Here is a 12,521-nt window from a genome sequence, read left to right as displayed (position 1 = left end):
AGGCCGGATGAAGGCATAGGATCCACTGAAACTGGAGTTACTAGTGGTTGTAAATTGCCCAGTGTGGGTGCTGGGACCCGAACTTGGATCTCTGGAAGAGCAGGAAGAGTTTTTAACTGCTGAGCCATCTCTCTAGCCTTCTTTTCTGTTTAAATTACAAGAGATATGGAAGGTAATAAGACTAACACTTCTAAAAATGTTACATTTTTACCATTTGGAAAATTAAAAGTTCATAGCAAATTACTTCTAATGGGATCAAGTGAAAAGAAGCAAAAACTAAATAACCTTAGAGGGCATATACAGTTTTACTTGTGAATAGTGTTTTGAAAGTTAGACTTGCAAGTAGACTGCTTATCTATAATGGAATTTCTTGAATGACAGACATTTGTGTTACAGTACATAGAAGAGAATTTAAATTTCAGTTTGCATTGCAGCAGCTTTCTGTAGTGACCCAGCACAATCCATGTATAAAATCTGCATTTCTGTCCAGCTTAATATTGTCACTTAGAATTTTTTTTTAAATTCTGAAACTTTTTTTTATATGACTTGAAAGTTGTTACAGGTCTACAAAGAAAGGTCTTATATTTTCATCCATGTATCATGTTAATGACCCAAGAAGATTATATGCAAAGTAGTGAACTGATACTAGTCTTGTTCTGGCTGCTTAAAAATGTTTAAGATCTTAAACTTAAGGGAAGACTGCTTTTAGGTTTGACAGCTCAAAAATGCAAAACAAGACATTTTTAGAAAACCACGATTAGCCTTTTTAACACTAATTTTTTAAACTTTTCAGAGAAGAAATTTTATTTTGGGAGATGGGAAGATCACAGGTGATGTGATTTTTTTCCTATTAGATTTTCACAAACATTTAAATCAAACCTTTTCATTGAATAAGAAAGCCATTTTAAAAGGTAAGATGCTTAAGAAAAGGGTACCTAATGATGGAATTACGTTCTGATTTTCTGTAAATTTGAAATGTTTGATGGTGTGCATAAGTCTAATAAATATTGAGCATATAGGTGGTATAATAGTGGTCAGAGTCCATTTCAGTCAGCCTTGACTGTTTTTGACTTTTGACTTCTTTGCCATGTGACCTTGGGCAACTTATTGAACATTTCTAAGTTTATAAAAACAGTACCTGTACCACTTCAGTGTTTAGAACCACAGTAAGCTCATCAGTGAAAACTGAAATGATGCCTAATAAGTTAGAGATGCTAGGCACCTCTGTTTGGATACTCTAGGCCAGGTGCCAGGGCTGCAGAGGGGACACTGGTAAACAAGTTACTCCTGTGAACGGAGCGCTTCTCTAGAAGTAACAGGCAAAGCTGCTCTAGACATAGCCACACCTTTCATACATGTTCTCCATGGCTCTGGTGACAGAGACTCTTTTACCTGAAAGGCAGAAAGTATTAACTAGTTGGCCACTTACAGGAAAGGTCTGGACTCCAGAGTCTAGAAGATCCAGTACTACTCAGCTCCTGTCCCAAACCCTTCCCACAGGCATCTGCAGAGGAGACTGTACAATAAAGCTGGCAGATTTGTGTTTATGTCTCAAGCAAAGTTCTCAAAATGTACATGTGCTTACTATGTAAAGAGAAATGCAGAGCTTTTTATTTGTAAAAAAATAGGTGTTTAAGTATAGAGCTTAACTAACGAATAAATGTAATATATTTTCTTATCAAACAACATTTGTTAGCTGAAGATAACATTTCAGAAAGCTTCTTGACAAGTCAGGAAGTTGAAGAGGAAAGTTTAAGTGGTAGTTAAGTACCAGCTTCCTTACAGGCACCTTTGTGTGGTCTGAACCACACAGCTTGTGGATGCTTACTGGGCAGATGTCCCAAAGTGTTAGCTCTGGAACTAATTTGGATTTTTTTTATTAACATTCTTGATAAAGAGCAAAAACTTTAGTAATTATTGACTAGTTTTGGTAAAACAATGTAAATTTGGACAGATTTATTATAAATACATATCTTTGAGAAAAGTAATTAGGCTACATTATTAAAATGTTAAAAATGGGATAGTCATGTTTTGTTAAAATGGTCTATTATTTTCTGTATTATTTAATTTTCTGACGATTTGGGTATAAATTTTTCTATTTAGCTCCCAACCACTATAAATGAAACTATATATAGTCAAAATATTTTGTATGAAATTATAAAAACAAAACACCTCCCAGCTTTGCTTTCCTTTTGACAGATGAACAGAGTTTGCTTATTGGTAAGAGTCATAAAAACAGCTTTACTAACCACATTATTTTTACATTAAAAAATTACATCACATCTTTTATCTGAATGCTTAGGACGAGAAACATTTCAGATTTTGGACTGTAGTAGGGGTGTGTGTGTGTGTGTGTGTGTGTGTGTGTGTGTGTGTGTGTAATATATACATATATAAAATGAGATCTCTTTGGGAAGGAACCCAAGTGTAAACCAGAAATTCATTCAGGTTTCACATATGCCTTACACACAACCTGAAAGTAATATTATGGCCTATTTTAGGTTTGCCTGCATTTTGAATGTGACCTGTTGCGTGTGTTGAGGTAGAATCTGACACTAATAGCATCGTTGGTTTTAGAGTTTGGATTTTCAGCTTAGAGTTGTTCAGCCTGTGATATTTATATTTCCCATGTCTTTTAACTTGATTATTTTAATAAGTAGATAGTTATGATTGTATGGCTTTGCTGTTGGTACAGCACAGTACTAGATGCTCTTCTGCTTTAGATGCCTTTCCCAACAGGAGAGATGCTAGTGCTAGGGTGGTTGCTTGCTTACAGTGTGTGACTAGGCAGTTACATTGACCATCACTGGAGAGGTCAGTCTTTTAAAACAGGACAGTGAGATACTACAGAAATACTTGCCTCGTTTTTCTTTGTATTCTTTGTAATTAAGAATACCAGTATACTTATGCCATTACCAGTGTTCCAGTTGTATTTGGCATGTAGCTGTATTGAAATTCCTGTTGAAGCATCCAGGAGTAACCTCCATTCTTCAAGATTTGTTTTGTTTTGTTCTGTTTCTGAGGTAGGGTTTCAGCATGTAGTCCAGATTGACCTCATATTGAGGTCCTTGTACCTCAGTTTTCTGAATGCTAAGATAACAGGCATGAATTACTATTATGTCCTGTCAAGAAACTGAGTTTTGTTTTAAAAATAAGTACTATACTTGCTTTTGTTCATTTTTTTTTTTTAAACAGAAAATGTCGGTTCCTTTCATCTAAAAGTGCTTTTCATTTATTTTTGTCTATTGGAGACAGAGTCTCTTATACCACAAGCTGAGTTTGAATTTGCTGTATCGCTAAGAATAACATTGAACTGATCATCTTGCCTCTGTCTTCTGAGTGCTAGAATTACAGGCATGCACTATAATGCTGAGCTCCAACCTAAAATTTTATAAAAGCTAAATCTAGACAGCCATTAAGTGTTGAGGTGGATAATACAGCTTATAGGAGAAACAATCAAATCTGACACTGTTACAACCAGTGTTCTCACTCATATTACTTGAAGGTTTGTCTGTCTAAGATCATTTGAAAACTGTAGTTAATGCCAGTGTCCTAGAAATAAAATGTGTGTGTGACCAGTAAGACTGATGATCTGTAGTAGGACAGCACTCACCCAGATAGACATTAGTGCTATTGATAAAAGTAGGCTTGTCTTCCTCTTCTCCTCCCTTTGCTATTTTCTCCCTTTGTTTTAGTTAGATATTCAGCTTTTTGCTATTACCTGTCTTTGAAAAAAGCCACTAATACCTTTCTTTCTTTCTTTTTTTTTAGGTATTGCTTTCACCGACTTACCGGTAAGACACAATTTTTTGAAAGACGTTTTTCATTTTTAAAAGAGGTACAAGAAACTAGAAGGAGACATGTCTTACTCATACTAAGTGCAAGTGCTGTGCATCAAATAGAGGGCCATTCTGTAGTCACTCTGGAGCATCAGAAATTAAGCTTCAGATTGCATGGCATCCTGCTGTACAACATAAGATTATCCTAAATACCCTTTTTGATTGTTCCTGGATTAGACCTGTGGCCCCCTTTGTAATAAGCACCTTTACACTGAGTTACGCCTCTAGACATAAAACACTTTTGTTACTGTGATTCATTTAAAGTGTGTTTCTTGGTTATGTTTGCGCATGTCAGCAAAAGGTTGTACAATTGTGACTGTTCATTTACCTGAGGTATATTGTTAGGTAGGTCCTGTGTCGTTTGGCAGCCAGATTAGAGAGTAAGCACATGAAATAGTGAATTGTGACATGTTAAGGAGTTTATGTACTTTGGAGAGAAATAGGACATGCTGAAGGCAAGCAGAGTTGTAGAAGCTGCCCACTTTGCTCACACTGGGACTTTTGAGTGGAGAGTTTTGACAGAGTAAAAGTCAGTGGATATGTAGAGCAAGAGTATTTCAGACAGTAGGGAGAAAAGTGATCAGGCAGAGTCCAACACAGGATTTGGGAGCCAAAGAGATGGCTCATCAATCAAGAACACGTACTGTTCTTCCAGAGAACCAGAGTTCAGTTCCCAGCATCCATGCTAGACAGCTCTTAATTCCTTGTAACCCTAGCTCCACGGGATCTGACGTCTTCTGGCCTCTGTAATCTTGTATTCATACAATACACATAAATAAGGAGTCTTTAAAGAGGACTTGACTTTAAGATAGTAGGCCTGAGGAACTGAGAGGATGGACTATGGAGATAGTGATAGGCATAACAGTTTCCTTTGTTTGCTTATTGTTTGTGTCAGAGGATCAGACTCTAGATTCCTGTGCCTGCTAGGTAGAAGCTTCAGCATTGAGCTGCACCCCAGCACTGTGTTTTCTTTTTAGGACAGCTGCTCTGCATGTGGTTCCGTCTGCCCCCAAACCTCTGCTTGAGCAACTGCTCCAGCAGTCAGCCTTTCTGCCATAGCCTCCCTAGTAGATACCACACCTGGATTTGTTAAAACGTTTGGGGCCAGGGTGAGTAAGTTAGTTTGGTATAAGAGTCAAATATTGTCAAGTATAGAGTTGGAGTTGCAAGGTGGAATTAAAGAGAATTGTCTGCTGTAAACTTGGGAGCCATTTGGCGTTTAGGTGTCAAAGTCTTCAAACTGGTTGTGTGAGCAACATGCAAGTATGTGTTGGCCCAGAAAAGAAGTAGACAGATTTTTAGGACATGGTAAGTTTAGGAGAAAATAAGGAACTATCAAAGAGAAACCGAGAGAAACAGTTAGTGAGGTAAGGAAGACAATGAGTTAACACTAAAAGCCTGATGAAGATAGGAATCAAGGAGAAGGAGTTGTATCACTATTTTCCTGTTGCCAAGATGGTAAAAAAAAAAAACACCACCAAAGGTTGTAGTTAGAGTTTTCCTGCCTGGCCCAGTCAGGACAAATCTCTCTCACCCGCCAGTCCCACAGTTGCTCAGACCCAACCAAGAAAGCACACAGAGACTTACATTGTTTATAAACTGTATGGCCGTGGCAGGCTTCTTGTTATCTACTTCTTCTATCTTAAATTAACCCATTTCTGTTAGTCTATACTTTGCCACATGGCTTGTGGCTTACCAGTGTCTTTACATGTTGCTTTCCATTGCAGCGGCTGGCGGTGTCTCTCTCCAGTCTTCTACTTCCCAGAATTCTCTACTCTCTTGTCCCGCCTATACTTCCTGCCTGGCCACTGGCCAATCAGAACTTTATTTACACAGAGCGATATCCACAGCAAAAGGTGATTTGGGGAAGAAGTTGTTTTGACGTACGTTTCAGAGGGCTAAGAGTCTTATCATGGCAGGGAAGGCCAGCAGCAGGTGTGACGACAAGAGCAGGAAGCAGGGAGATCACATACTCAACCCCAAACATGAAGCAGAGAGAACTTGGAAGTGAAGAGAGATCATGAACTCTCCAAGCTTGCCCCCAATGACATCCTCCTCCTAAACTCCAGACAGTATCACTAGCTGGGGACCAAGTGTTCAGATGCTCGAGCCTGGGAGGACAGTGTCATTAGTGTCATCCAGACCATCGCAGGAGTCATGAGCTGCGTCAGTGCTGTGATGTATCCTGTCATGTAAGAACCAGAGCTGACCTGTAGTAGAGAAGAGGTCCCCAGTGACAGTGACAAGGAAGTTTTGGCAGGGCAGAGAAAGTGTGGTAGGAATGGATTTAGGAGAGACTATGGGTGACTTTGGAGGACCGTGGTTACAGGGGAGTAGAGACAGGGCAGTAACTGGTGGTGGTGACAAGGGGCTGAGTAGGAAAACCATTAAGTTAGATTTAACAGAGTACTGTTTTGCTATTAAATGATTCACTAGAAAAAAAAGTTGATATAATGCAGAGAGGAAAACTGCTATAGTGACCATGTTCTTCATTGAGCAGGTGTGTAAGTGGGGGAATTCGCTTTTGAATACAGCATTTATGGTGGTGACAAGCAGGGTGGTGAAGTATGCAGGTGCCAGTTATTTTGTGTGGGAGGGGATGCATAACGTTGTGAGGGTGGCACACACATGCACATGCTGAGGCCGAAGGAGGAGAGGATCAGGAATCTTCCTCTTTTACTCTCACTGAACTAAAACTCCTCACTGTTTCCCAGCCAGTGAGTCTCTGCAGTCTGCCCATATCTGCCCCCAGCACTGTTGGTATAGGCACACACAGCCATGTCCAGCTCTTATGTGGGTGCTGGGGACTTGAACTCAGTTTCTCTTGATTTTACAGCAAGCTCTGTTACCTACAGAGCTATCTCCCAGCCCCTGCAGGTAAATTCTAGTAGGGAAGCTGATGGCATCCTTAACTTTTGCAGGGTCTGTCATGAAAAGACTCTCAAGATTCAGTTGGAACTAGTTAGGGGGTTTTGTTGATGGGCATTTTGCTTGTTGAGGCTCTAAGCATGTTAAACCCCATCGTAGGGTGAGCTGTGCAACTGTGGTTCTCTTGGCTCTTTGTTGGGCAGTGCAGTCATGGTCATTTAACAAAGGCAGACCTGGCTTTAGGCATGTATGGTTTTTGTCTGCTTCTAGTGGGTTTCTTTCCCACTTTGGTGTTGTATGGAGTCCCCCCCTCCCCCATTTATAGTGAAACAATGCACCTTTATTGTTACTGAGCAAGGTAGTTGTGGTGGTATTTCTTAGAGGTTCTCTATATAGTGTCTCTTGAGGTCTTCTGCATGCTATACTTCACTGCTCTACTGCAAGATAAAAGAAAAGCTAGTCTTCCCTTAAAGCAATTACAGAAAATACTTTTATGTTCCTTACCTGTAGTTTCTTTTGAGTTAGAGTATTGAATCCTGAGGGCATATATTTGCCAAAAAGCCTTAACTTTCTTGACTATATTGTGCCGTTCATTGGTCATAGTGTGCTCACACAGCTCTAACAACCTTACATCTTTTGTTGTTTATTTGAGACAGTGTCTCACTGTCTGGTCTGGGACCTATGGTGATCCTTTCTCAGCCTCCTGGGTGTGAACTCCTAAACCTTACATTTCTAAAAAATACTTTTTCTTCCTCAATTCACATCTGTTTGAGAAATGTCTTTAACTTTAAACAAACCAATTCAGTTCGGAATCAGATACATACTCCTTTTTTTGTCATTAGCTGTTCTCATTTGAGATTGATTTTTAATTTTATGTGTACTAATAGTTTACCTGCATGTCTGTCTCCACACCACATACATGCTTAGTGCCCACAGAGCCTCAAACGGTGTATACGATCCCCTGGATCTGGAGTTACAGGCAGTTTAGGACGGCCATGTTGCTTCTGGGAACCGAACCTGGATCATCTTCTGCAAGAGCAACAAGTGCTTTTCAAGACAGGGTTTCTCTGTGTAGTTTTGGTGCCTGGATCTCACACTGTAGATCAGGCCTTGAACTCACAGAGATCTGCCTGCCTCTGCCTCCTGAGTGCTGGGATTAAAGGCATGAGCCACCCCCGCCCAGCATGTTTAAATTTTTTTTAAATTTCTTCTGCTGATTATTGAAAGTTCAAGCTAGGCATGATGGATCACACCTGTAATCTTAGCACTTGCAAGGCTAAGACAGGAAAAGTGTCATGAGTTCAAGGCCACCCTGAGACTCTTGTCTTAATAAAGTATAGCATACATAACTATATCTCCCTACCAAAAAGAATCAATACTTTGTTTTACTATGTATCTTAATAATCTAGAAAAACTTCATATTTATTTTGACATACTATTTTGTTTCTAACTTGTGTTACTTGTTGAACAGTTACTTTTAAATATACACATTCAGTCTCTTGTAAAATCTTTCTGTACACGTTATCCTCTTTTAATATTTCTCTTGGTTTGTTGTGAAAATACTTGGGATAACTATAATTAAAAGCAAAGAAACAAGGCACAAATCCAAGTACTAAAGATGTGGGAGGACTTGGGAGTCCCAAGAATAAAGATGGAACTTGATCTGGTGTTGTTAGCCTGGGTTGTTAGCTTTTGCTTATTGGTAGTAGAACATCTCTGAGCAAGTGGTTTAACTTGCACATCTATGAAACGGCACCAGGCACCTCACAGGTAATTCTAATAAGTGGACCTGGCTTTTCGTGGACACACAGTGTATGATCTCTTTTTCAATGCAACAGTGGATTACTAACAGCAAAAGGAATCCAGTATTTTTATTTTTTAAATGTGTGTATTTGAAGCTACTTCTTTTTACAGTTGATGACTTTTCCATTTTAAAATCTTAGGTTATATTTGAATGCATTTCAGTTGAATATTCATATTTGCCTCTTCTTCCTTTGAAATTGTACATTTGAGGTTTTATTTTGCATTAAGAACCCCCTAAAATTGGAATGATAGAAGATTAGCATGGCCCCTGTGCAAGGATGACACGTAAATTCACAAAAAAAAAAAAAAAAAAGAAAGAAAATATCCCCATGGTAACACTATCTCTTGCTTAAAGCAAGTTTTTACCACTGTCTTTATAAAGGCAGAGCTTCCAAGTGTACTGTTAATGATTGTAGTAAATGTAAATGGTATTTTCTGTGAACTAGCTGTAATGTATATTTTGTAGACATGTAGCTTATAAAGGCTGGGATAAACCTGAGTTGTGTGTTAATATTAAAGCTTTGTAACTGTTACATGACATTCTTAAGAGCACAGGTTAGATTTTTAATGTATTAGAAATACAGTGCCACATGGATTATGCAACAGGGTCTCAGAATCATTCATATGGATATCTTAGTTGTTTTCATTTTTTTGATAGAGTTTAGCAAATAACAGTTTTGATCCAACACATAATGTGTTGTTTTAGTTGTCTTTCACTAATATTTTGATTGAGATTTAAAAATATTCATGAAGTAAATTTATGGTTCTATTCTTACATTGCAAAGATAATGAAGTCTTTAGTGTACAGTCAATAGATATTTAAAGAAATATGTTGTCTTACAGCCAAATTTGTATCCTACTGTGGGGCTTCAGACACCAGGAGAAGTGGTTGATGCCAATTTTGGGCAACATCCTTTTGTATTTGATATAGAAGACTACATGCGAGAATGGAGAACCAAAATACAGGCCCAGATAGACCGGTTTCCTATTGGGGATCGAGAAGGAGAATGGCAGACCATGATACAAAAGTAAGAGCAAGGGATTTTGAATGTACAGAATTTAAACACTGAGCGTTTATGAGGCAAACTATTCTTTTCTTAATTCTAAGATATGTATCTAGAAGTCTAGTTTAAGTCCAAATCATTTGTGTGTACTACTGCTTTTATTTTAATCTCTCAAAAATTATTGCCAGTTGAATAGAATAGTGTTCACTTAAGCACATACAGAATTGTATTTGTCTGATTCACTGGATAGAGGAAATAGTGACACTTGATCATAAAGATAGTTTAGTTCCTTTGTTAACCTTAGTAATATGACTGAATGAATTCTGTAGATGATACAGTCAGATTTCTAATAATGTTGACAAAAAAAGATAAGTTTAGAAGTGTGACCTAGATCTTATGTTTGGGGTTCTCTGACTTAGGGACATGACCTTGAGCACCTTGCTCAGCTGCAGTTCAGATACAAATGGAGGAAAAAGAAGGGCTGATGCTCACGCTCAATGTGGAGAAGTACAGCCAGGATGGGCGAGTTGTGTGAGTTGCTCTCTCTATGAAAGTGTTAGCAGGGTGGCTCTAATTACTGGAGTGAGCCCCTTCTTTGTATTTAGCATTTAAGTTCAGGGAGATGATAACTATTCCTATCCAAGAGTCTAACTGTAGTCCTCTACCCAAAAGGCTTCAGAACTTAAATTAAAATTTAAAAATGGGTCAAGAAAGATGGCGGCAGAAAGATGGCTTGCCACCAAGCCTTTCCACCTGAGTTCTATTACTGGGACCCACATACTACTGTAAGAGAAAACCAGCTCCTACAAGTTGTCCTCTGACCTCCACAATGTCCTGTGCCATTGTGTGCGTGTACATGCACACTCACTAAATTAATAAATGTAATTTTAAAATAAACAAGCCTTAGTAACTATTTTTAATGCTATTTCTTATATAAGTTACCATTAGACACTTAGGATAAGATAAAGGGAGCAATTGACTGGAGTTAGCCCAAGTGCAGCATAAATACTTTGAATTCATTAATAATAAAGGAGGATGGCCAGCAGCAGAGAAGAAAGTAAGTGTTAAATCTGTTACTAGAAAGGTTATTAGTGGTTTTGTATATTTGTTTTAATTTGAAGAATTTCATAAGGGACAGCAAGAAAATTGAATTCCTATGATAGTCACCTTTTTTAGACTATATATCTGTCCAAAAGTCTGGAGATAGTGCCTGGATATCACTAGTATTGAGTGACAGTTGTTAAAGCTTGAAGTAGATAGTGTATATACAAAAATTAAATACCATTAAGTTAAAATCATTCTGATTAAAAAAAAACAAAAAACTGTGAGCAAAATAAATTTCCCTCCATCAAATTCTTTTGGGGGCAGGAGAGGGGAGGACAGGGGAACCCATGGCCAATGTATAAAATTAAAACACAAATATAATTTAAAAAAATCATTCTTATTGTATAATCCAGTCCAAGAAAATACCTAAGACTTTCAGATAGCATCAGTGTGACATGGTCATGAAAGTGTCTTTGTAATTGCTTTTAAGCCAGGTGTGGTGGCACAAGCCTTTGATCCCAGCACTCAGGAGGCAGAGCCAGGCAGATCTCTGTGAGGTCGAGGCTAGCCTGGTCTACAGAGCGAGATCCAGGACAGGCACCAGAAAAACCCTGTCTTGGAGGAAAAGGAAAAAAAAAAAAGATAGTACATAATGACTTTTAAGATTCTTCAGAGTGATGCGTGGGACAGAGTCCAAGCTGTAAGCTTAAAATAAAGGTTCTTTGCTTTTACATATGGGGGGGGGGAAAGATTCTTCAGTTTAAAATTCTAAGAAAATCTTTTTGGGCTTTTTTAAGAGAAGATAGTGGTTGGAGGTAATAGAGTTTTTTATTAATATTATTAGATTACCAGTTTTGCTGTTTTAACCACTTAGTGACTTTTTAAAACATAAGATTGTTGTCTTAGAAATATATCACTGTCTGTAAATCTTGCAAAATTAATTCCCTGTCCAAAACCAAATTGACTGCAAGACTGATCCTCATTGTTGAGTTGTTACCTTGGGTTTTATTCTGGGCACTTCTCTCTCTGGGCTAACATCAGTGTCTCTTCACACTTTGAGATCCCATCTCATTGGACTGATGAGCACAGAAAGTAGTTGGAACTCCAGAACACCAAGTATTAATCAATTATCTCAAAACTGGGTCTTTTACACCTAGCTAACATGTTACTGGGATATCTACAATTAAGGTGAGGTAGAAATTATGATTAGTAGGATTGAGTAATAGAAAAATGAATGAGGAACCAGGGGGTAACAGGGATCCAAGAATTAAAAGAGAGAGAGAGAGAGAGAGAGAGAGAGAGAGATGACTTAATGCTTTTGGTCTTATTTTAGATTATCTTTTTGGACTATTCATAACTTATTTTAAAGTTGAAAGTCATTGAGCCTGGCTTCAAGGACATAGATTGATTTTGTAATACCAAGTTAGACTTTGTTAACAAAGCTTGTCATCTGACGCATGTATTCTCTTGACTAAAAGATGTGTTTTCTTTTTTTTTCTTTTAAGAATGGTTTCATCTTATTTAGTCCACCATGGGTACTGTGCCACAGCAGAGGCCTTTGCCAGATCTACAGACCAGACTGTTCTAGAAGAATTAGCTTCCATTAAGAATAGACAAAGTAAGAACATCGTGGTACACGGCGAATACTTATTTTTAAATTACAAGTTTGGTTGCTTTAACTTGTGGATAAAAAATTTTTTAATTAAGAATTTCCTGCATATATTGTTTTAAAGCAGATGCCTCTGGATTTATTTTTGTGAGTGTTTTTTTGTTTTGTGCCAGGGATGGGGAGCTCTTTGGTTTGAGACAGGATCTCATGTAGCCCAGGCTGACCTTGCGCCTCATCCTTGTGCCACATTGACAGTTCTGAAATTTTTTTAAAATTTACACTAGTGTTTTAAATATAGAAATAATTTTGTAGAACCTTACAAAGAAATGCCTTTATCATGTGTCTGTTAAAAGA

The 12,521-nt window shown here is 38.0% G+C and overlaps 1 protein-coding gene and 1 non-coding gene across 2 annotated transcripts in view; both read left to right on the top strand.

Moving 5' to 3' along the window:
* Ranbp9 (RAN binding protein 9) overlaps positions 1-12,521 on the top strand; it is an 85,647-nt gene that overhangs the window by 47,646 nt on the left and 25,480 nt on the right. The window contains exons 5-7 of the mRNA XM_036186960.1: positions 3,772-3,794; positions 9,354-9,538; positions 12,064-12,176. Of these exons, the coding sequence (XP_036042853.1) occupies positions 3,772-3,794; positions 9,354-9,538; positions 12,064-12,176 (321 nt within the window). The remainder of the gene's footprint in view (positions 1-3,771; positions 3,795-9,353; positions 9,539-12,063; positions 12,177-12,521) is intronic.
* LOC118584906 lies at positions 8,722-8,823 on the top strand. The gene has a single exon (XR_004945079.1). It is a non-coding gene; the product is annotated as a U6 spliceosomal RNA (small nuclear RNA).

Source organism: Onychomys torridus, chromosome 5 (genome assembly GCF_903995425.1).
Source record: "Onychomys torridus chromosome 5, mOncTor1.1, whole genome shotgun sequence".
Classification (NCBI taxonomy): Eukaryota; Metazoa; Chordata; class Mammalia; order Rodentia; family Cricetidae; genus Onychomys; species Onychomys torridus.
This window is presented reverse-complemented; position numbering and strand designations above follow the sequence as displayed.